This window comes from Buceros rhinoceros, unplaced genomic scaffold (genome assembly GCF_000710305.1).
Source record: "Buceros rhinoceros silvestris isolate BGI_N320 unplaced genomic scaffold, ASM71030v1 scaffold4155, whole genome shotgun sequence".
Lineage (NCBI taxonomy): Eukaryota > Metazoa > Chordata > Aves > Bucerotiformes > Bucerotidae > Buceros > Buceros rhinoceros.
Window position 1 is genome coordinate 59,168 of NW_010413336.1, and position 24,556 is coordinate 83,723.

The 24,556-nt window shown below is 41.1% G+C and overlaps 1 protein-coding gene across 5 annotated transcripts in view; it reads left to right on the forward strand.

The window, feature by feature from the left end:
• SEMA6A (sema domain, transmembrane domain (TM), and cytoplasmic domain, (semaphorin) 6A) overlaps positions 1–24,212 on the forward strand; it is a 61,806-nt gene extending 37,594 nt beyond the window's left edge. For 2 of the 5 annotated variants that reach the window (XM_010136683.1, XM_010136684.1), the window contains 2 exons: positions 1,173–1,337; positions 23,023–24,212. In XM_010136683.1, coding sequence (XP_010134985.1) covers positions 1,173–1,337; positions 23,023–24,212 — 1,355 coding nt within the window. The remainder of the gene's footprint in view (positions 1–1,172; positions 1,338–23,022) is intronic. The other 3 variants (XM_010136687.1, XM_010136688.1, XM_010136686.1) reach the window with 2 other exon arrangements.
• Positions 24,213–24,556: the final 344 nt, after the last annotated feature.

A 24,556-nucleotide genomic window follows, 5' to 3' on the forward strand; every position in this document is an offset into this window, starting at 1 on the left:
CTGCTGAAAATAATTTATTTTACTATGTGTGCCGAAAAGGAACTTTCAGATACATATGTGGTTTTGTGGAGTGGATGGAGTTTCAGTGCCCTCTCCCCAGCAGTGACGGAGCAGCCCAAGCCTCTGGGAAGTCCAGGTTGGAGCCATCTTCCAAAGATGGTAGACCCCAAGCATCCAAGAATTTTGGGTGCTGACGTACTTCTCAGGATCAAGCTGCAAAGGGCGTATGAGTCTACAATCACATCTCTACCCCTCCCAAACTGCTCTTAAAATTGTGTGGTGTTTCCAGCAGGGCATGTCCTTTAAACATGCTGTTTGTTGCAGTGTATTTGAACAGGGAATCATATAGTATGCAAGGACCTCATCAGCCGTATTTGGGACAACAGTAACAATGTCTAGACTACTTGTAATGGAAAGAGGTATGAGAGACCTCTGTCCAGCAGCTGCTGGATTCACAGGTTTTTGAGCACATCCGCGCAGTAAGGCGTCGTCTTCACTGCCATTCTGAGTAGAAATGATGTTCGGTTTCATGAGTATCTCAGAGCCATTTTGGACTATCAGCTCAGACAGAAGCAATGGTGAGGGTGCAAGTGGCTGGTGGGACTAGCACATTTCCCGTCCGGAACGAGATGCTGCAATGCAAACATGCCAGTGCTGGGCAGTCCTTCATTCCCCTGGGAGCATGGAGCCGCTAATGTTGATATTTTGTAGGTCATCTGGCATTCCCTTTCAGTTTTGGCCATATTAGAAGTTGTTTCATTTTAAATTGGTTTTAACATTGCTTTTAAACTAAGCCAGTACCAGACACCGTGGGCCAATGCTTCACTCTCAATCAAGCATGTATACTGAATCCAGCTGAAGGATGCTTGACTCAGATGAAGTGCGCTCACCCTCTTCACGTGCATTTAATTCTGTCAAGTAAAAGCACACAATCGCCAGCTCAGCAGCAGCCCTAGACATGCATGCACCTCTTAACACCCTGATCTGGAACACTGAAATCCTGTTTCCGTGGGGCCATGCTCTGAAGGACTTTTGAAACACTGCTCAGCCTACGATAAGACATTCACCTGTCATGAAAGCAAAGCAGTGTGTGCATTCCTGAGTGTGGGGAGGTAGCGTGGTAAGTGACTAATGAGACTTGTCTTCCCTACCTGTATTTATAATGTAAACAGGACACTCCAGTTCCCTAGTCCCAAGCTCCACCACTTCCGACTCTCGTGCTCGACAGGGTTATGATGCTAGGGGACGCATGCTGGATTGGAAGGATCCGCTTGGTTCATCTGAAAATACAGATCCATATGTGGCAGTTTCATCCCATAATCATCAAGACAAGAAGGGTAAGGCCTTGGAAATGACATCCTGTGGTGAGGAGGGAGGAGGGGGAGGACTAAAGTGTAACTGCTTCCAGCTGGCTCAGAGTAACGTGTAATGAAACTCCTGTGCTATAATTAAAAGCTTATGGTAAAGCCTGAAACTAAACAGCCAATCTCAGTCTCAGTCCTGGATAATTCACTGCCTGAGGAAACCACACAAAACAAATAGAAGTGTATGCCTTTGTAGAGTGTGTTGTTCATGTGTACGGGAAGGAGGGAAACAGTGGGGATTTAGCTCTCTTTAAACTTGATCTGCCCTGTTCTCTGGCAGAGGAAGATCCATGTTTTCCCATTGTTCTTCAGAGTGCACTTTTATATTGCCTTTTTGTCTGAATTCCCAGGACAGCACAGCACAGCAGATCTCAGCTACTTTCACGTTATTTTGATCTCTCGATGACAGAGATACTGAATGTCTGCTTCAGTTTGACCACAGAAGTAAAAATGACAGTAGTCCTAGACACTGGGCCTAAGTTGGGCTGTCTTCGGTGAGACCTGATCATCAAAGACATTTGAGAGTGGGGTCTGAGGATGGCATTAGCATGTTTTAAAAGACAAGGGGGTGACCGCTGCTGGGGAGAGCTTCTGTGCTGCATATTTAAAACACCAAAAGCCTGGGATTTAGGTGTTGTTTGGCTGTGTTCAGCCCTGTGCTGGAGCACACTTGGGTCCAATACAAGTGAAAGCCCTGTGCTTCAGCCTCCAGTCCCCTTTTGCTATGCACACAGGGAATCAGGCAGAGAATTGCCTAACTTTGCCACTGGAACATGCTTAAAGAAAAAGCTTGTCTCCTACGTAAGGATGGTGTTGCCCCTCATTCCATCTTGGCCCTCCATCATTCTCGCAGCTCCTTGCAATCTGTGTGTCAAAGAGGTTAAAATGGTTCCTTTGTAAATAGAGGACTTAGGTTCAAATAGCTCCACTGCCTAGAGAGATCTGAGTCCTTGTTATTCATCTCCAGGGTGTTCTTAGATAGCTTCTTTCAGCCTCATCTCTCTTGAAGATGTTTCACTCTGTATGGACTAATTAAGTACTCAGTGGGCCAGAACGAGGATGGGTATGAGCAAAACTCACTTGCTGAGTGGTTAGGGCACACACCAGGGACAAGAACACACATGAGTTTCAGTCCTCTCTGCTATGAATACTTGATATAAAACACTTAAAATATTAATTGAAATGTGGATTCCAGTCTCTATTGTTCATGCATTTTACATTAAAAACTCGTTAGACAAAAGCATCAGCTGTTCCTGGAGAAGCTACTGGCATGCCAGGCCTGCTGCTTTGTGTTGCCTGCCCAAACTAGAGAGTTACTGAATTATATTCCTTCCCCTCTCTCTGACCCAGTGCATCTTGAATTCTCTGCATTGGCTGTGGAGACTTTTCAGCGGGGGGTGAAGAGCAGTTAGCATCGTGGCAGAATCTTCAGCAGAGCGCACAAATAGCTGGTGGCAGCCTGGACCCAGACTGTGAACTCAGTGCCTGTTATTCACAACAGCCCCAGTTATGTGGTTCCTCCCACAGTCCTGGGATATCCTGAATTGCTCACTAAACTCCCCAGGATTGACCTCAAAGAGCCTTCACAGTTCCTAGCCATGAGGGCAATGGATGTCACCCGGCTGGCCCAGCAGAGGCAAAGCCTCAAGTGCTTTTCCTGTTCAGGAGACCAGTTAAATTAGGTAGGAGATGTGGTAAGATTTTCTGAGATGCCATGGCAAACATTAATCTGGTAGCCTTGGCTTTTAGGCTTGGTGGCAAGGGATGGAATACGAAGATTTTAATTCCCTCAGGCAAAGGACGTGAACTTATCTCCCACCTCCCAGCAACTAGCTTTTCCTATAAGAAAGAGAAAAACTGCCTTTTACACTTCTTCAACTGGATTTCAGAAGTGAACCCTGTTTGAACAGGTTTTTTTTCAGAGCTTGATCCTGTAGAAAATTTAGGGAGAATAACTGCAAATCTAAAGCAGAAAGGTTTGGTTCTAGAACCTGATCAGGCTTGCGTGTTATTTAAGCACAGAGCTCCTCTGCATGCTGCAGACCCCTGGGCTGCTGAACTTCAGCAGAATAAGAATTTCAGGCAGCTTCAGTACTCAAACTCAGAATCATAACTTACGGTGCAAGAGACCGAGGGTGGAGGTGAAAGCTCAGATTCCTAATTCCTACTTAAGATCAGTTTGAGATATTGTCCTCATTTTTTTAATTCCTCAGCCCTCGCTCTTCAGCTGTAGGCAATTCAGAAAAAGTGATTTCTCAATATTATGAGGGTAAAAGAGGGAAGGCTGCATGCCTATCTGTCTAAAGATGGTGTGTGATTTACTTAGCACTCTCCTCTCAGCAAGAAATCAGGGATAATGCTGACAGCCAAAAAATAAGGCTTTTTTTGTTTTTCTGTCCAGTCTGTTAGTAACACCTGGTATTCAAAATGCTTGAGGTAAGACCACATTTCTTAGAAAATCTACTGTTACCTCTTCTGAAAGTAAGTGGTATCTTCCTTCCACCCTGAGAGGAAAGGATACCATTATGCAGATCGATAAAGGAAGGAGGGAAGGGAAGGGAAGGAAGGGAGGAAGGGAGAAAGGGGGGAAGGAAGGAGCGTCAGAAACCACTGATAGTGGAATATCTGGCCCTTTATGTATCCAGAGGAATGCAGAGACGTATATGCATTTTAATGACGCTATTTGTTATGTGTGGATCTCTACTTCACAAATGTTTTCAAAGCAATGCATAGTAGATGGAAAGCTAGCTCCTGAAAACATCTTCTACACCAGTACACCTTTCAGAAGAAAAGTGAAATGCAGTGAAAATATTAATAAATGCATAGCTGTTGAATTCTAATATTTTTTGCTTCAATTCACTGACTGATGAGGTGGCTTTACATTCAATAGTGCCCTCCCCAGGGAGTGATGGTTACCAAAGAGTCTTATTAGCATTTAATAGGGTTGTTTAAATATCATGCATTCTTTGGTGCCTAATTATGAATATTGACAAAGCTGGAAGCAGTCTACGTGCAGTCAAAACAATGGCGGCAGAGGTGACCGCATGGTTGTTTACCATTACCTTCTACTTGTCGTTACTCCTTGCCTTGCCCAGTCAGAGCCAGTTGGCTCTAAAATTACTATTGATTTGTTGTTTTAAAAGGGCAAAGGAAAGAGTTCTTACACAAAATTAAATCAGAAAATGTTACTCTTACTATCCTTTTATAAAGATTTTGTTTTCACTTTTCCTGTGATTTCTTTTTCTTTCACACATTCACAAAGAAAAAAAAAATTAAATTTTCTCTTTGTTTTGCAAGACGTTTTATGTTGTTCATCATTGGTTTGTCTGTACCTTTGGACAGTGTTTTCTTTCTTTTCATGTGCTCACAAATGGCTTCTTACTGGTTGTACTAATTGTACAGAATCCACTTGCCGCTTTCTTTTCTGTAACTCGGGTGCTTTGATGATGTCACATCCATCCATATGCTTCACTTTTAATGCAGTGCAGGCATCTTGGGGAGTATCTGTGAGGGCGTGAAGAGGGGGTTCTTTAAAAGGGTTGACTCATGGGAATGTGACATTTGTGTGCCACAGCTTTAGTAGCTAAATATATTCTGGGATTGTTGTTTCTGAGCTACATCACATTTCTTGCCAAGAGGAAAATGTGTAGTGCAACCCATAGAGTGGGAACTATGCATTGCCTTCCCACTGGTACTTTCATTTCGGCCATTAAGGAATCTGCCCTTCCTCTTGCAGAACAAAATAAATTTAAAAAAAAATCAACTCTGACTGGGCAAATTGCAGCCCTCTTTCCTCTTCTCCATCTCCTCCCCAGGACAAAAAAAAAAAAAGAAAAAAAGAAAGAAAGAAAAGAAAAAAAACATGTTCTAGAGTATGTTTGCATTTTGTTTCCTTGCTTGCTGTGTTTTAGTGTTAATTTAATTGTGTTTCTCACCTTTGTTGGAACAGTTGCCCTATCCTCGCTGTCTAACCTTTCCCCCTGCTGCCATTGTACTTGGTCTCCCTCCCTCCCCAGTCATGAAACTCCTCCTGTGGAGCACTCCAAGGCTTTACCCTCTACACTCCAGTAGTGCCTTAGCGCTGTGTCTCTCTGAGGTCATCCTACTAACAAAGTGGGTAACAGCCACATACCACTGGTAGAGAGGTCTATGAGAAGAAAACAAAGTTATTTTCTTCAGGTGTAGTTGTCCTGGCCTCTCATTACCTCTCTTCTGCCTCCTGTCCTTCCTGACTTCCTTCAGAAATGCCTCATGCTTTTCAAGTCCTGGGTTCGCTACCACAAATGCAGCCAACTGCTTAGTTTTCTCACTCGCTCCCTAAATGCCAGGATCCTGCCTTGTAGTCGCTGTTTTGATAAATTGGTTGCAAATTCAGCTTACAATATCATGGTTCTACTACAGCTTCTCTGCAGCATTCAGGTGAATGTGGCTGAGCTGAGCACTGAATGATGAAACTGTAGCATTGCTGTTAGCAGACTTAATGTTTGTACTCATACTTGTCTCAACGCTCATTAAGTCAAGATTAGGAGGTGGTATCTCCTTTCTTTAACAAGCCTTTTGTCAATATCCATGTAACAATGCTAAAAAGCTGATTAGGAGCAGAAATTGATGGACACAGTTTACAGAGCTGAGAGTTGCTGGTGTGTTTGCATGTCGAAAATGCTCCTGTAGATAAGGTATCTAGTAGCACCTATTAGTATGTAGATTGTAGAATATATATTATTATTATTATTAATGACTGCAGACCTTCTTCTGGTACGGAATTAAACATCATTAGCAATAGTCAACTCCTCTATTTGGAGAGGGCTGTACTACTGGGCTGTGCTGCTGTTCATTTCAAAACCTGACTCCAGAAGATATTTAATATTGCACACAAGCAGCAGTGTTACTAAATTTTACTGTGATTATCGCTACTTGAAAGATTTGCCAAGTGCTGACAATGCTTGTCTCCGGAGAGTCTGCAAATGTTCAGGCAGATTTTGCTGCAGTGAAACACAATTATATGAAACTTCAGGTACAGTTATGGTAAAAATGTAAAGTGCTGTTTTAACAAGATACATTAGAAGCAGACATGAGATGAGAGAAAAAAGAATCTGTGGCAAAACTTCGGACTCTTTTTTGCATAAATTGAACAACTGTTGTTCATCATGGGAAGGCTGAGTTTTGGACCAGAAGGTACATTTGCAGAGTGTGTTTTTACATAAAAATATTGTTGTATGCTAGTATATGCAGGGATCTAAACAATTAAAAGCATTCTTTATCAGAGGAAGCAGAGAAAAGTTACTGCCTTGCTGGCATTTTGTAATAATTCAGAAAAGGATTTAAAGTGACAAAAAATTGTCAAAACTTATCTTTTGAGTCAGTGTTTGTAGGTCTGAGGGGGGGGTTTCAAGGTGAAGCAAATACTCTGTATTTGATCTGTGTCATTGTCCTGTAACTGTCAGAAGAAACTGACTGATGTGAGAAAAAGTGTTAGGCTTATGGGAGGAGTTGAACCATAGCTCAGGAAGAGCTATAAACTCAGAGCACATGTGCCTGGGAGGAAACTACACAAACGTTGCTATTCTTTCCCTTGTCTCAAACCGTTGTACACACAAACATTAAACAGATTGCCAGTACTTTGCAGTTCACTAGCAGTTTCAAGTGCTGAGGAAACAATCAAGATCGACTCATACCAGATCCTTCACTTACTATACTTTATTCTTTTGCCCACAGTCTAGTAAAATAGTGCTGTGGGAAAGGGAGTAGGGAGTTTGCCCTGATTCTGTCTATGATTCTGTAGCATTTGGCTGAGATTTGAAGTGAGAGGTGCAGTTACTCGGAGCTGTAGTGCATCACAAAGGGATTTCACCTACACAAGACAAGATGACACAGGACTTAATCCATTTAAACTGGTATAGAACCACATCTAGATTAAAACCTACTTACTTTTCCCATCAGGATTTAAACAGAAGTTGTTTGAATAAGTCTATGCTAAACAAAGCTGTATAGATTTTTTTTTCTAAAATGTTCTTAGGTAAATTGGCATCAGGTTGCTCAAAAGATCCCTAGATTTCCAGAGTGGGGGCTTATTTATGTTTGTCACATGTACAAGCTGCTTAGGTGAAATACTAAAAAATATTTTTAAAACCCCAAACGACCAACCCTATATTTGTCTAGAATGGCTCTAATGACCAACTTGTCCAGGAACTGAATGTCTCAGAGATTATTCATGGCATACCTGCTCTGAAGTACTGTTTTAGCTCAGTATCAAATAAATACCAGAAAGCTAATGTTAACGGTTAAATGGGACCAAATTTCTCAGCAGTTTTTAATGGCCAGATAGCCGTGTCACCATACAAGGCTAATAACTAGCAAATATGCCAGAAGATTGATAACTTCACCATACAGAAGTCCCTGGTATCCTGTGATATGCACCAGAGGGCTGTGCAATCAGCATTAAGACTTGTCCAGAGGAGTGACACTGATCCTTCCTCTGCTCTGACTTGTACAATCTGCCTGTTCTCAGGGCTAGAGACAGCTAATCATCTCAGATTGCATCCTCAAGTTCAAACACTGGCAGCAGAAGACTAGATGCTAATTAATAAAATGGAAATTATATATAAAATTGATGAAAGAATAATGGTGGAAGGATGTTTCTGATAACAGACTTTCTTTCAAGTTGTTTTCAGTATGTTTTTGTAAGCTTCTATGAGAACAAGAGCAAAGAGACAGAGTGGAGACAAGGTGTGCAGAAAGGATGACAGAAAGAAAAGTCCCCAAACAGGGCCACATCCTTAAGCCAATTTAAACCAAACATGGGGATTGTAATAGAATACAGGGCAGTGATTTAGTGTGTCTTCTCTGTGACTAAGCTTTCATTTCAAACATTACATGAAAAAAGGCCCATTTCATTTAGCCATAGATTTTCTATAGTAACCTTCTGAAAGAGCAAGAAGAGGAACAGGTTTCACTGGAAAATATAGGCAAGGATGAGGAAGTCAAAATAGAAGGTATATTCCAACACTTACCAACTGCCTGTGCTACATCTAAGGAAATGCCTATACTTCAACAGTGGCACTAACTTAGAAACATTCTGACTTATGAAAATTTTACGTTTCACTAGGAGTATGTATTTCAGATTCAACTAGCAGAAGTGGAAACATGAGTAGCAAGATTAGAACCAAGAGATGTTTGCTATTTAGTAGGCAAAAAAAAAAAAAAAGACATTATTGGTAGTAGAACAGGTTGTGTCAATGTGCAACCCCTGGTTATGAAAACCATCAACAGAGCTGTTCGTCCCCAAATTACTGGATGCTAGAAATAAAGACGAGCAAAGTTTAAAATAGAGCTCTTCAAATGTCAAATGTGGCTGCAGGAAACAGCAGGTATCCTTGACCTGTAATTGTCCGCTTGCACAGATTTAAAGCCAGGCTATTCATTTCCAGGCTACAATAAGCAGTAGAATTCTTGTCTTACAAAAACAGGGGAAAACTGTCATTGCCGCGGAACCTTGATCTGCTTCTTCAATAAAAGAGGCCACGTCTCATTTGTCAAGGCATCTGCTCATGGTTCAGGGCATTAGAGCTATTGTGTGAGGGACTAGATCCGTGGCTGCATTCATCCACAGTCACCCAGTGGAGGACAGCTCAGTGGAGGAACTCGGGCTGCCTCGTGCTCTTGTTTGACCCTTGTAGCACTGACATATTTATCAAGAGCTGGGAATTTGCTGCAGGGCATGCTGGCCCCCAGGGCCACTACTCCATCTGGAACAGCAAAGCATAATTGGCGGGCACAATGTTAAGTAACAGCCAGTTTCATTTGTGTGGGGTTTATATTGAGTACATAAGGAGATGTTGTGCTCTACAAAGATACTGAATCAGGAGGGCAACCTAGCCTTTTAATTAAGAGCGCTGTGAAATTTGAAGGGATCTAAGAGCAGAAAATCTAGTGGCTGAAACACCTTTTGGTGTTAATGTCAGTGTACAATTGCTGTTAAAGATATTTGAATAATTTGATTTTCTGATATAGGATGTGCCTAGTTTCAATAATCATATCAGTTAGTAGCTAAGATGTCCTACAATAATTTTACAATGACCTGAACATTGACAGTCCTGCTTGAGAGCACTTTTAATATGATCTGTGGACTGTGAACTCTTTAATTGAATGCCACCTACATTCCTCTCATATAGACAATCTCTTAGTGAATGGTATCATCATCCCTTTCAGTATGTAGGAAGGATCCTGACCTGAGTCCCTTCCTTTTTTGCCTTAGTTTTCTTTAAGACTGTAAAAAAGGTGAGTTTAATTCTTTATGTCAGGATGGGCTGATGCTTACTGATTAACAATATGCTGTTAATTAAAAAAAGAAAATCCTGGAGAGGGCATAATTCAGATTTTGCCTTGTTAATTTTATTGAACATTAAATAACAACAACAAATGTCACATTTGGAAAGTAGTTGCTTCTATGAATATCCTTGGTTTAGTCAGGTGTTTAGGCAGGTGTTACTTCAAGCTCTTTAATAGTCATTTAGTGAGACAGTAGAGTCTCTGGTATCGGATTACTGTTGATATGACTTTTGCTAGATTTTAATCATGTGTTCTCAGATTCTCTCTGCCAGTAGCTGAGAAACATGATAGGGGAAAATATGTTGTTATTCTCCAGTTACCAAAAAAAAAAAAAAACAAAGGTCTTAAGGGCACTTTATTGAAATGTTTTGAAGCAGATAGTGCAAATTTATCATTATATCAAAAACATGCATCCTGGCATCACCATGAGGGAAAAAAAGAGCTTCATTGGCCAAGCTGTAAGTTTTTGAAAAATCTCAGTCACTCCTACCCAGAAGAGACTTGTCATGGTTAGGCAACAGGGTACACAGACAAGCCCATGTACATTGAGCATTGGTGCTGTGACTGATAAGCACTTTAACCATCAGCTGATAGTCAGCTTTCTCTGCCCCAGCAGATCAGAATACGTCACAGTCTATGCTGACGTAGATTTTACCAGCTCCATTGGCATTAGAAGAGATTAGGGCAGTTTATAGCGAAGTTGCTCAGGAAGCATTACGAGGCATTTCTGGCACAGCCATACCATACAGCAAGCATTTGGAAATGGATAACAGCACATTCATCACCAACTTGTGTTGGCTGGGAAGAATAACTGTAATACTCTGAAATAGTGAGTCCCAGTGGATAGCCTCCAGATCAGTTCCAGCCTGCCATGTCTACCAAAGTGGTTAGACCTGGATATTAAACTATAGTTCTCCCACCAGCAACCAAAGAAAGATTGCTGTCTTCTATGAAATAAAGATGCAGCTTGATAGCATTGTCCAAATGGGCATAAACTAGAAAGTTCTTTCATATGCCCAACAAGGATTTTTTTTAATTCAAAAATAACACCAGCTGCATGCTGTCAATAATATGCCGTCTTGTTCATGCTCCATGCCATCTTACCCACAATTGTGATAGAAAATAAAAGAACAGCTGATAAAAGGGGGGAGAGGGGAGGGGGGAGGTTTGTGGCGCATTTTTAAGCTCTACAAAGCTACTGTTATCCACTATCATGTTCTTGTAGAAAGAAACAGAGGGGGTTTTTTTGGAGGGCCTGGAAGATCTGCAATTACTAAACATAAACAGTACCAGTGCAGACAGGGAACGTAAGCATGCCCAGAAACACCTCCTGAACAGCAGCACACCAAAGCTTTTATTAAAATAATTCCAAAAGTCTTTTGGGAAGCACACAGTTTCCAGGTGTTTCCTTATTCTTTAAATCAGAAAACTATACTGAGTTCCTGTTTGGCAGCAAGCAGGGTATGTGAGCCAGAAGCTGTACTACTGGGTAAACACTGAGTACTGCTTGTTTTTAAAGCTAACAGAAGTGGTCTTGTCATTTGGTGCAGAAAAGGTGGTTTCTTTGAGCTGTGGTCAGCACTGGAGAAATCTAATTCCTGCCACCAACTTATAGCTCCATCCAAACAATTCAACAATTCTCCATGTGTATTTGTTGCTGAATGAGTCCCAATCAGAGGCCCTCAAAGGAGGGCACAGAGCGGGAGTGCCCTCTGTCCCTTCTTCTGCCTGCTCTCCCCGCTGAACCTTTTGCATTCACCACAGAGCCTGCCCAGAGATTTGGGCAATCACAGCTCATAATAATGAACATAAAGAGCACTACTCTTTTTTTACAGATAGCATTCGGCTTCATCTCTACAAAACAGTAGTCTTTTTTCAGTGTCTTAAAGAGGTCTTACAGTCCTGCAGTACTTTATATTCTTTTTTGTCTAAATATGACCAAGCTGCAGGCAGTGCCCTGAGGCACTCATCCGATAACACCAATTAATTTTCCATACCCAGAGGGATTTCTGTATCTCAGTGTGCAGTTCTCACTCATTGAACTGGATTACTAATATCAAATCAGCAGCTACTTTTATACACCCAGCATCAAGATCTGGAAAGGCAATAGAGTTTATCTCTACTTGCTCCTGGCAGGACAATTGGATAACATCAGCTGTGATTTCCTGAAAAGTTTGGTCTCACCTACACCGTGTTTAGAAAGGAGGAGAGAGAATAAACATATATCACTTAGAGAAAAGAGGTTGTGATAAAATTTGTTAGGGTCCCAATGTTTGGGAAAAGATGAGGCTTTAACCTATCACATGGAAGTGTGTTTATCTGTAGATCGGTAAATATATCTTGAGGACTAGTCTACAGATATGAAAAAGCCAGTCATGCTCCTTGCTGTAGTACCTACCTTCATCTTGATTAACTGGCTGTGCAAGCTGCCTGGTTTACGTGCAGCAGTGGAAAATACTGGCTTAAAGAAAGAGCATGAACAGAAACTGAACACTACAGTAAATCTAAATCCAGAAAACAGAGATTTGATCCAGTACTAGAATGGAGTAGAAGGCTGGGGGAGCTGTATTGCAGAAACATGGCTGTTTGTGAAATATGTGATGAAGAATGTCTCCCTCACCTGACACTGGATGATCAAAAAGGTGTCTGGATGGGCTTTGAATGTATGTTGGAGAAGACTGGTTTGCACACCCTACTGTGGTTAGATTGCTACTGAACCCAGGGCAGCTGTCTTCAAAATGGGGCAGGTAATACCTGTTTGCTGAAAGTATGTCCTCTCTGAGACAAAGCTGGAAGTTCACCTCATCCAGGGAAGCAGACTGAACATAGTAATAACTGAACACGTTAAAAAATGCACAGACAGGAACATCAATGAAGTTATGGCATCAAAGTGTGAATGTACATGCGGTGTCTGCAAGGTGGGGAGATGATAAAAAAATAGGTAACAAAATGCAGAGAACTATAAATTTGACAGACAGAAAAATACTTAAAAGAAGCCACCACTGGAGACAGAAAATTAAGTAAGCGAGATAGACATGATAGCAGCAGCAGGGCAAGTCCATTAGGGAAATGCTGTCTTTTACCTCAGGGTGTGGCTGGAGTAACCCCACATGCTTTACTGGAAATACTGCGGATTCAAATGAATGTAACTGAGAGGAAAGAAGGCTTCTGATATTTGTATTGGAAGACTAGTGAGATACAGAAAAAGAGTTAATGGTAAAATGATTCTTGCTGACTGTTAATGGCCAGTTTTCAAACTCATCAGAGTTCCTCAGTCTCTTAATGTATTCAAAGGTAGATGAGGCTATGGATCTGCAACATGAAAGGAAATTATAAACCGTACATGAGACGTTATTTTTTGCCTACACCACCAGCCCTGCAAGTATTTCCAGAAGAAGCAGTTTTGCTTTTACTGATCAGTGGGGACATGTTTTAATTTTTAAGTCCAGGTCTTTTGACTACACCTGCAGTGTTCGTGAGTGTATGAGAAATGAAGAGATAATCCAGTGTTTGCTTTCTGTCACAAAATACATAGTGCTGGCGTTTTAATGACAGAAGAGGTTTCATTGATCCTTCCTCTAGATCTACCATGGGGTCCAGACATGTTCCTGAAGTGCAACAACAATCCAGCCATGGGCAGAAGGACTATCCCTAAGAAATACAGTCCATGTATATGAGTAAACATTGTTGTCTTCATGTCATAGCTGTTCAACAGTTTAGTAATAATTTCCTAGGACCTCAGGGAGTAGGATATTTAGAGCACCAACTTATTATTTAAATGTCTTGGATGTTTAATAGATGGTTCCTTAGTTCAGCTGTAATGTGTTCAGTTCCACCTAGTAGCTCAAAACTAGCATTTCCATTTTTGTCTTTAAAGAAGATCAGAGCTGTTAAGGAAACAATTTTTGCTTTTAGGTCATATGCAGTGTTTGAAATTTAACCCAAATTATTCCTTAAGGCTGCTTTGAGCTGCAGGCTGCTAAGCAGAGTTGCTTATGTTCAGCAGCTTTCAGCAAACTTCACTTTTCCCTGTTGTGCAGAAAGGCCACAGGTCAAAACAGGCTGTAAAAAAAGAGAGGGAAAGCCATGGAATTTCTCAGTGACAGCTTCTCTTTCCTTGACACCGTTCATAAAAACTGCTTCCAGAAAGGCACTGGGCTGCCCAGAATACATAATGTCCACAGCAGGAGGAAAGAAAAAAAAAATACCCAGCATTTGTTCTGCGCCATCAGAGGAGCTCCATGCAGTGAAATGGGAAATGTGAAGATGAGAGATTCACTTTGCAGGCAACAACAACTTCTCTGAAGCCCTGAAATCATGCATATTCAGCCAAACATATGTAAATCTGGTTTAACCCAGCTGTGAAAAATCCCCTGAAGTAAACTAATAAAGAGCAGCTGGATATGTTTAAGCTCATCCCAGGCATAGTGGAAAGGTCCCAGAATGTGCACTGAGCTTTTTTTACGTCATTAGAGGAAATGCAGCAGACATTAAAGGAAACTTGTGTTTTAAGATGCAAAGGAGCATAAAGTTTGCTTCTGCCGAGACAGGCTACAAAAGAATTAATTTTCCTTGACATTTGGATTTTATACATCTTGTTTTAACTACAGTGAATGCCTCTGGTTTACTTTTTTAAAAGGACCTGATGTGTCTGCTTTTCCCCCATCACACAGAGGCATCTAAAATTGTCATTGCTCACTTCGAAGTGGTGAGAGACGAAGGAAGGTACTGAAATCAGGAGAGTTCGAAATTACCAGCCACTGCTACCACCTGCCAGTAGGAGAAATGTTGTCGAGTGCTTTCTAGTGCAAGAGCTGGACTTGAGTCTAGCCACAGAGACAAATAAAATAGGGCTGGCTTCAGGACTGTAGTGACTGTCATCATTGTATTATATATCCAGGAGATTGCATCTCTCAAACCTTCTCCCATATCTGCAAACCTAATAAACTGGTTTGTTTACAGAGATATTGCTTAGAAGTAACACAATGTAAAAAGCTCTAAGAGTTTGCTATTCCAGACTTTTTCTGGTCTTCCTCCCCTTTGTTTCAGTGGAGATGGAATTTGTCTAAGCAGGAATTTGCTGGTTCAGCTCTTCTAGTTTCAATCTATAATAATCCCTTTCAAAAAAGAACTGCTTGTTTCTAATTTCTCAAAATTCACAAGTGTGGCCGCAATATAGGTTTCGTATGGCCACTCTGGTATGCAGAATAAAATGGATTGCAGGCTCATAATTGAATTAAAAACAGATAATTGAAACTCATTCTGAAAATGTGACTTCCAGACTCATGGGTTACCTTATGTGGACACAGTAGAGTTGTTTCTCTTACCTTTCTTGCTTAATTTATCTAGCCTGAAAAAAATAGAAGAATTAAAGTTCTCCATCTTCCCATTGAGAACAAAACCACCTGTTGATCTCCCTTCTCTTAGTAACCTACAACTATCTTTTTTCTATGGAGAGTCTTGTCAACATCATTCATCAAATGTGGAGAGAAGTGATATAATTTGGACCAGTTGAAAGAAGAAATAAAACCACCTCTAAAGATCGATAGATGAACCTATCCTGGAGGGATTGCTTCTGAAAGTGGTCTGATTAAAGGCCAAAAAATCCTGACAGAGGCCACTCTAGCTGATCTGATTGTTCAGATACTTTTCAAGGCTTTGTTACATGTTACTTCAGGCACATTATATATTGATTTTCTTTTCATAGTTCTGAAGTACGATTTCTCCTCATACCTTCAATGGTCTCCAGGCCTCTTGTAACTGAAGGTTTTTTCTTTACCAGATTTGTTCTTCTCTCCAAGTGCATGCATCTGCTTTTTGTTTGATGGATAACTCAGACTCCTTGCTTGGGAAACTGGCTTTGAGACCCATAGAGTGGAATCTGAGTGAAGATGGATTGGTCTTCTCAGTCATGCAAATCTTACAGTTGCAGACCTTTACAAATCAACAATACAGCTTTATTGCGAGGGGAAGGGGAAAAAATGCATTTGCCAGCAGCTTTAACTATGAATGTTTGAACTGTTTTTTTTTTTCTAGCTGGTGACTCGAAGAGTCCAGGAAAGTGGTTACTGGGTAGAATTGTACTGAGTAAGCAGAACCAGCCAGAAGGAAGATGAAGTAGAAAGCTTGCTTACTTACTGTTTTCAGCAAAGTAGTTCCAATAAAGCGGCAAACCTCAAATCATTGGGATTATAATGTGGTTGGTGTATGTCAAAGCCTGAAATTACTCCTTGAGGAAAAACATGAGATCAGATCTCAGACATGCCTTGTAGACTCTTGTCATTCCTGAAACTGCTGTCACTTTAAATCTGAGTGTCCAGCCTAAATTAATCTGATTTTTTTTTATTATTATTATTCCTATTGCTGGTTAGAAAGGAGGAAGAAATCTTGTTAACACCTGCAGGGATTTTCCGGGCTGAAATAGTCTTTTAGCAGCATGAGACTGCCTGTAAACACAGTTCTAACACCTGGATTCACATGTTGAAAACCTATTCAGTGGCATTTAAAAAGATATTCTGAAGCCCGTAAACACCTCCACTCATAATGAGTCTATACCAGTGTTTCTTGCAAGTCTAAGCAGAGGGAGACACATCAGACAGAGAAGCTTGCACTCGAGAATGAAATTAACTGCAAGGTTTTCCTCCCTAAATAACCACAGTAAAGAAATCCTTGGCCTTTCTGGAACAATGACTGGTTCTGCAGAAAATCTTGAGTGATTTTGTAGGTGTTGGAGATGGAAGTGGGCTCATTCCCATTTAGCTAGAGAGGTGAAATTTAAGACAGCAATGACATTCAGTCTCTGACTCCTGTTAATGTGTGGTCTAGACATAAATATTACCTTATTCCTTGATAGTTACTCCCTCACTTCCCTGCCAAAACATCATTCTTCATTTCCCACTTGTGTGTTTTACTTTCATGTATGCCACCATTTTGGGGTATTACTTTTACCATCTGTAGCTAGACAGTGAAAGCTCCCTGCAGAGGTGATTGCGGAGCGTTCCTGGTGCACATGGCATGGGGTCATCTCCTTGTCCAGGGTACACCTCTCACAGCCATAAATCATTTCTGGGACAGGCATTATTTTTGATGACAGGTAACTGGGTTATTCACACACAGGAACATGTAGTTAGAAGACCAGGTATTGCTCTCTGCCTTGTAAGTTATTCTGATTGACTTCAGATTGATTGTGAAAGAAGGCAGCATCCAGACTATTGTGTCCCTAAAAGAGCCTCACATTAAGCTATTCAAACTAGAAAGTAATTTACTGTTTGTTTTCATTCATCAAGCACTTAGGAGGGTTATAAAGTGGAATTTCAGTTTGTGCTCACTGCAATGCATACAACAGAACCAAGACTTACAATGTGACTGTGGGGCTCTTCTTGATGTTCTATCATCCTGACCCTGATCACAGGTGAAACAATGGAATTTAGGCTTCATTATGGGATGTTTCTTTTTATACGGTACATGCTTAAAGGACACAGCTCTTTTGCTGGGCCTCTGGAGTTGAGGTCTCCTTTCTGCAGATGACTCTTAATGGCTGTTCTCCTGAGGCAGACACCTTATTTCAGATCTCTTTCCAGGTAGACCTTTGATCAGTAATTTTCAACTGCAGCTTTTCAGCAGGTTTTAGCTCACTTTTATTTGCTTCTGAAAAAATAAGTCAAAGACCTTACAGAAGTCAAAACATATCATACTTAATGTTTTCCAATAAAAAGTAAGTCATTTATCCTGTCAAGAAAGGAAGTCAGTCTCATTGAATGTAATTTATTCTTGGCAAATTTGCTTTGGCTTTTTTTTTTTTAATAATTACTTTATTATCCTTTGGTTAAAAGCTCATAAAATTGATTGTTTAATCACTTGTCCTAGTGTCATTCTTATTCTAAAAACTGCACTGACAGGTCTGTCTTCTGTTAGGTCCTCCCTTTGGCTTATCTCAAATGCGGGCAATATACTCCTCCTGTTCAAGAGCTCTTGATGCTCATACTTACTCCAGCATTCTCCAAGATACTGCACAATATCTAGAAATTGCTTTGGCTCCTTAAGCAGTCAGGACAAATTCCTTTAGACAATCTGAAAACATCTACATCATCTGAATATTTTACCAGTTTTCTCTGTTCTGGTCTAATTCCCTGAATTTGTTACATTTCTGATCCCAGATCATTGTGGGAATTTTTGCTGAAAAGTGAAGCAAGGAAAGGAGTAAATGCTTCAGCCTCTATGTCTTTCCTTATCTGTCCTCCTTTATTGAAGTTTGTGGTACTGATATTCGTTATTCTTATTTGGTTATGCTCATGCCATATTCTCTAGACTCTATTATTTTGTGATGATTTCATTCCAATTACATTTTTGCCCTCAGAAAGTCTTTCCTGTTAGAATTAGAAGGAGCAGACCATGCCCAGAATAGCTTCATCAGCATTATCATACAATAATACTTTCAGCAGTGCACACATCTTGCTTTTCAACTTGTTTTTTGGTGGATATAGAGGTACAGTCCTAACCTCTGAATACTTTTGTTAATTGGTGAAAAGAAGAAATCTCATCTCCTTCTTGCTTATGATGATATAATGTACCGTATATCATTGTATCACCTCTGGTCCTTTCTGAATTATTTTTACCCAGAGGCATTCAACAAATCTGCTTCTCACCTTTTCCAGAACTTCAGAAAAAGTATATGTATTACTGACATAAAATTTATCGTCTCCTTGCTTTTCCCCTGACTAACTTCAGTGAACAAGCTAGATCAATATTCCACTTGTGATTTATCCAAGCATTATCTCATTTAAGAATTGAAACACTTTGAATGTCTGGAAACATTTTTCTTAATGTCCTCTTAACCAACCAGCCAGACAATACTGTCCCTTACCTACAAGCTCTGCTGGAAGAAAGAATGAATTACGCGTAGCAGAATAATACCATACGAGGCCTTCTTTCTCATTGGATGAGTAAGAAGAGGTGATTTTGCATGTTCCAGACTGTTACAGTACAGGTCATACCGCCTGAGAAAATGGATGGTGATGTTAGGAGATGCAGACAGAAGGACATGGGATGAAATTATAGGAATTTAGTGGAGAAGGAAGGACCAAGTTGTCTACAGGAATCAGAAAGGCCTTGAAAAGTGGAGGATATCAGGTGACTAGCCTTGCTCTTTTTAGTAGCCAGAAATACATTCACATATGGGAAGACCCTGAAGTTGTAAGCCCTGTTGTAATTTCCAAAGGACAGAGCTTGTATTAACCAGAAGTCTTCAGGGAGAAGGCTTACTGTCTGCATTTTGGTGGCATTAGTGACATGAAAGGTCTGACCCTTGAAGATGAAAATATTTAACCTTGTTTATGCCTTTTAAGTTTTTTTCAGACCTCTCCCAAGTATAATGTTAATACAGGTAATTCTGGCAACAATAGCACTTTCCAAAAAATAGCTGGTTATTATCTATAGTGATACATGATGATCTCCATGTGCTACAGAAAACAGTCAGGTATGGATGAGCACTTCAGACCACATGAAATAAGCAATGTATTTTCACATTTGAAAGGACAAATTGCAAACAGGAAAGTGCTAGACATAATATTTTAAAAGTAAAATTATTTAATTGAGGATAATTTTTATTATTGAATATAAGATAAAAAAATATAGTGATGCTTATATCAAGTATATTTTACAATCTGATTCCATATCGTTGTGTGCAGCCAACCTATTCAGTTTTCCAATGTATAATGTCTTAGAAGGAGGTCAGATAATATATAGCCATGAGACTTTTCAATGGCAGGTAATTCCTCAAAGCTGGGAGTCCCAATACTTTACCTCACTTGCAGAAATGTAGGCCCTAGTGCTAATGAAGTCCTGGGGACTGTGTTGTTCTTTAAGAACTGCAGGATAGGTGAAAGCATACACAATGCATTTTGGGAAGCGGCACAAACAAGTTGGCTTGTTTTGGGGACACAGTTGGGATCACACGCTTGCTTAGTCATTCCAGTCCAGTGAAAGCAGTTACTACTGATGCTAGGGGCGTGAGATGTTGATTGACAATGACTGCAATTATCAGTCTATTTTGTATTAGGTTTCTGCCCACTATGGTCATGATAGTAGGCTGCTGACTGTTCCTTAGACTTTTTCATTACTTCCTTATACTTTTTCATTACTTAATTGTATGTATTCCATAAACATGAAAGCAGTGTCAAATTTTGCCCATCTTGTTTCATTTAAGTTAAAGTTGTTGGGATTGCTTGCATAACTAAAGACACATGGATATTATCCATGATGAAAATTAAATTATATGTTTAATAAGACGTTGTGTCCAGAGAAGATCCACCTGTCTAGAGCAAAGCCTCTGATGTTAAATATCCTTTACCTCTGGTATAGAAAACATCATAAACAGCAGCAAGGTTTGAGCTCAAGAGGAACTTGCTGGAAACAGGCTGTTTTAAGACCCTCATAAATTTCTGCTGATAAAACACGTGCAGCATGAGTGGTGGCATCATTTCACTTTCTTGAACAGACATGGTTGCTCAGTCTGAACTGTGTGGTAACTTTGTAATGTGAGTTGTAATGAATCAATATCTGTTGGTAATTTAAAACTGAAGATTTCATGTTACTTTTGCTTGCAGTGATGCAGATTTGTGCTTAAGGCTATCATTCATTTGCAGAGTAGGACTTAGCTTAAAGCAGAAATCTGAGGGTGAAGAACAACCTCACTTAGCCAGTAGGAAGCATCAGGCATGGATTAGAGCTTTAAGCCATTCCCTTACATCCTATCACTGGACACCTGAGAGAGAGATCAGCTCTTCTCTCTCCACTTCCCATCATAAGGAAGTTTTACATAGCAATGATGTCTCCTCGAAGCTGAACAAACCGAGTACCTTTAGCCACTCCTCCTCAGTGATGACCTGTAGTCTTCTTTTCACTATCTTTGTTGCTTTCCTTTGGACACATTCTAATATTTTTATATCGCAGGTCCTTGTGGCCACCAGGTCACATTGTTGACTCGCATCGTAGGGCTGCAATCCAGCCTCCTGTCCCACAGTCTATACATAAATGGATAATAAATTAGTAAGGCATGACTTGTCCTTCATGAACCCAAGGTAGCTTTTACTATAGATGCTTACACCATTAGGTAGGCACTGAGCAGTGATTTTGAGTCTTGTTAATGCAAAAAACTTTGAACTGAAGGGCTCAAAGGGGCATATCTCTGAGAATTTTGTACATGGAAGGTGTCCATGAAATGAGGCTTTTTAAGTTGAAGCTTTTCCTAACTTCACACCCAGCAACGCATTTCTGCGTAAAACTTAACACTTCCCTGACCATTCTTCCCATTCATTTAAGACTCTCTATTTCTGATTCTCCAGTTAATGACTGCAGACAGTTTTACAAGTGTATATAAATTTGGTCACAAAATGCTGCAGAGACTAGCAGGTGAAGACCAACACCTTTGCAGTGAAAGGTAGTTACTGCTGACTGTGACATAAGCACTAGACTGTGCTTCTGTCTCTATACAGCAATTTTGTGTGTGCATTTAAATTACACAGCTACGTTCTACTGCTGCTTGTTAAGTGCTGATGACAAAGAATAGAAAAATTTGCCTCTTTTAAAATGTTGCTGAGCTTTTAAAAGAGGGTTCTTTTAGAAACGCTTAAACATTGTGTCTCATTATATACGGTTTTCTGACATTTACTTTCCTTCTGTTACTTTTTTACTATTAATACATTTATTTGAATGCAGGATCTTATTTTCTTAAGTTATCATCCACTTTTGCTATTTATTCTCCTCGTGAAATCATAATGCTTTGGTCACAGCACAATAATTTCTGTGGCAACAAGCTGTGATGTCACCTGCAGGGGCTTATGATTTAAAGAGCTGGTTTGCTTTTAAATATAAAGTTCCTATCTTGTAAGCAAATATCCCTTGTCCACTTAAACCCTGCAGTTAAATGGGTACAGAAAAATATGTGCTATAGAAGCAATACTATATGTAGCCAGAATACTTATCAAAGGTTTCTGTGAGATAGCGGCAGCTTTTCAATGCTCTTTTAACATAGTTTGCTTAGGAGTATTTTGCATTTGGCTCTAATTCTGGGCCACTAATACCTTCTCTGCTAAACACATGAAAAGACATTATTCTAGAAGGGGTTGGTTTATGACATGAAAGTTATGTATCTTCACAAAGTCTCAGGAGAGTCTTGGAGGTACGTTTTCTGTCTTGCTGAGTCTCCTGTAATAAGGACAAGGATTACATTTCCTTAGAAATGTAAGTGGAGCTTTAAATGCCCTAGCACTTGGACCCTCTCTGGAGAAAAAAGTGGGAGAGACTTTCCTTCAGCTCCTTGTCAGGCTGTGGCTGCTCCTTGTTAAGCACTAAGAAAACCAGAAATTAAAAAAAACTAAACTAGAGGCTCTGTGCTTGTGTTTCAGTAGTGCTGCTGGCTTGGTGCCCAACTATGTCAGAAAAATCTCTTCAGAAATTATTGATTAATGCTGTATTAGGGACTTCAGATGGAGGAGGCACACTCTGCCAAAGATGCCTTCTCTGACAGTGGGTGCTTGGAAGGCCAAGTAGGATACAACAATGATCTCTGACCACAACATAGGACCACAAGAGTCAGAACTTTCAGATGAGAAAGCATAGGCTTCAGTGCAGAGGTTGACCTATTCAGGTGTTTTCAACAAGAGAGAGCTTTCAAAATTAAAATAACAAGGACAGTCATCTAGCCAGCTCAATAGATTTCAAGACTGTTCTCTACCTTTCATAGTTATTTAAGCATCCACCTGAAGCTCCTGCGATACTGACTTCTAAAAGACATGACAATGGTAACAGAATGACAAGCAAAGAAAGAAGCCTTAGAAAATGTGGGATATATTTCTCTGGTATTTGCAGAGATGCTGTCTCCTCTCCTCCTTTTAAAGTTTTTCGATACGTATGGTTTACCATAGTAAAAATAAGTGATATTAGATGAGGAGGGATTGGATGGTGGAGGGAGGGGGGGAATGAGTAGTATGTCAGGAGGAGAAATAATAGCTCTGACCTGCTGAAGTCAGTGTGAGTTGCCCAGGGCCAGGATTTCAAACTAATTGCACTTGCCCTGCAAGTAAATTCTCTCTCCCCTCCTGAACTTCATAGTCTTCAACTCCAGATCTGAATCTGTACTGAAAGTCCAATGCTGCACACACAAGATATAGCTGGCAGGTACTGTATGTCTCCAAATTTGAGCAAGCTGATCAAAAATCACCTTGCAAAATACAAACAAACCACCCAGGGCATGCCTTTGAACAAAGTAGTTGGTATTAAGTGGCTTTTCCCATACTTAGTTTGTTTAACCACTGTATGCTGTTTATTGCAGGAGTGATTCGTGAGAGTTACCTGAAGGGTCATGATCAGCTGGTGCCGGTCACCCTGTTGGCCATTGCTGTTATTCTCGCTTTTGTCATGGGTGCCGTCTTTTCGGGAATCATAGTGTACTGCATCTGCGACTATCGTCGCAGAGATGTGGCTGTTGTGCAGAGGAAGGAGAAGGAACTGACCCACTCCCGCCGGGGTTCCATGAGCAGTGTTACCAAGCTCAGTGGCCTCTTTGGGGATGCTCAGTCCAAGGAACCAAAGCCTGAAGCTATCCTCACGCCTCTGATGCACAATGGCAAGCTGGCTACCCCAGGCAGCACTGCCAAGATGCTAATAAAAGCTGACCAGCACCATCTGGACCTTGCTGCCCTGCCAACCCCTGAGTCCACCCCAACTCTGCAACAGAAGAGAAAGCCCAGCCGTGGCAGCAGGGAATGGGAGAGAAACCAGAACCTCATCAATGCCTGCACAAAAGATATTCCCCCAATGGCCTCACCTGTGATCCCAACTGACCTGCCGCTCAGGGCTTCTCCTAGCCACATTCCCAGTGTTGTGGTCCTGCCTATAGCCCAGCAAGGATACCAGCATGAGTACGTTGACCAGCCAAAACTGAGCGATGGGGCTCAAATGTCTGTGGAGGACCAGAATGCCACCCTTGAATACAAAACTATCAAGGACCATCTCAGTAGCAAAAGCCCCAGCCATGGGGTTAACCTGGTGGAAAATCTTGACAGCATGCCACCAAAAGTACCACAGCGGGAAGCTTCCCTCGGGCCCCCAAGCGCCTCACTGTCGCAGACTGGCCTGAGCAAGAGGCTGGAGATGCATTCTTCTGCTTACAACGTGGACTACAAGAGAAGCTACCCTACAAATTCCCTTACAAGAAGTCACCAGACATCGACCCTCAAAAGAAACAACACTAACTCCTCTAACTCATCGCACCTCTCCCGCAATCAGAGCTTCGGCCGGGGCGACAACCCGCCGCCGGCCCCGCAGCGAGTGGACTCCATACAAGTCCACGCTGCTCAGGCACAGGCTGTGACTGTATCTCGACAGCCGAGTCTTACTGCCTACAACTCACTGACGAGGTCAGGGTTGAAACGCACGCCCTCGCTAAAGCCAGATGTACCTCCCAAACCGTCCTTCGCTCCACTCTCCACGTCCATGAAGCCCAATGATGCGTGTACATAATCAGAGGGGGGGAGGGGGGAGGATGGCAATTAAGCAGAGGTTGCGGTTGAAAGCCAGTGTTCTGCAACTGTTACTGCTTGCTCCTCTGAGAAGATGGTTGTTGCAAGCTGAAGATGTGTTGGATTTGTGCTCTCTGGGAAAAGTGGAATATTTTTTTAAACCCGAGCCATATGACCCATGGTTGAAGGTTTGCAATTGCAGGACTTGCCCCCACAACCCGTCAGTACTTTGCTCAAAAGAGTAACCATCACAAACATTGAGCCAAAAGCACACAGGTGAAAGATGACTGTGACATTTCACCCCCTGCCCCCAACTGCACAGTGCATTCCTGAACTGGGAAAGAG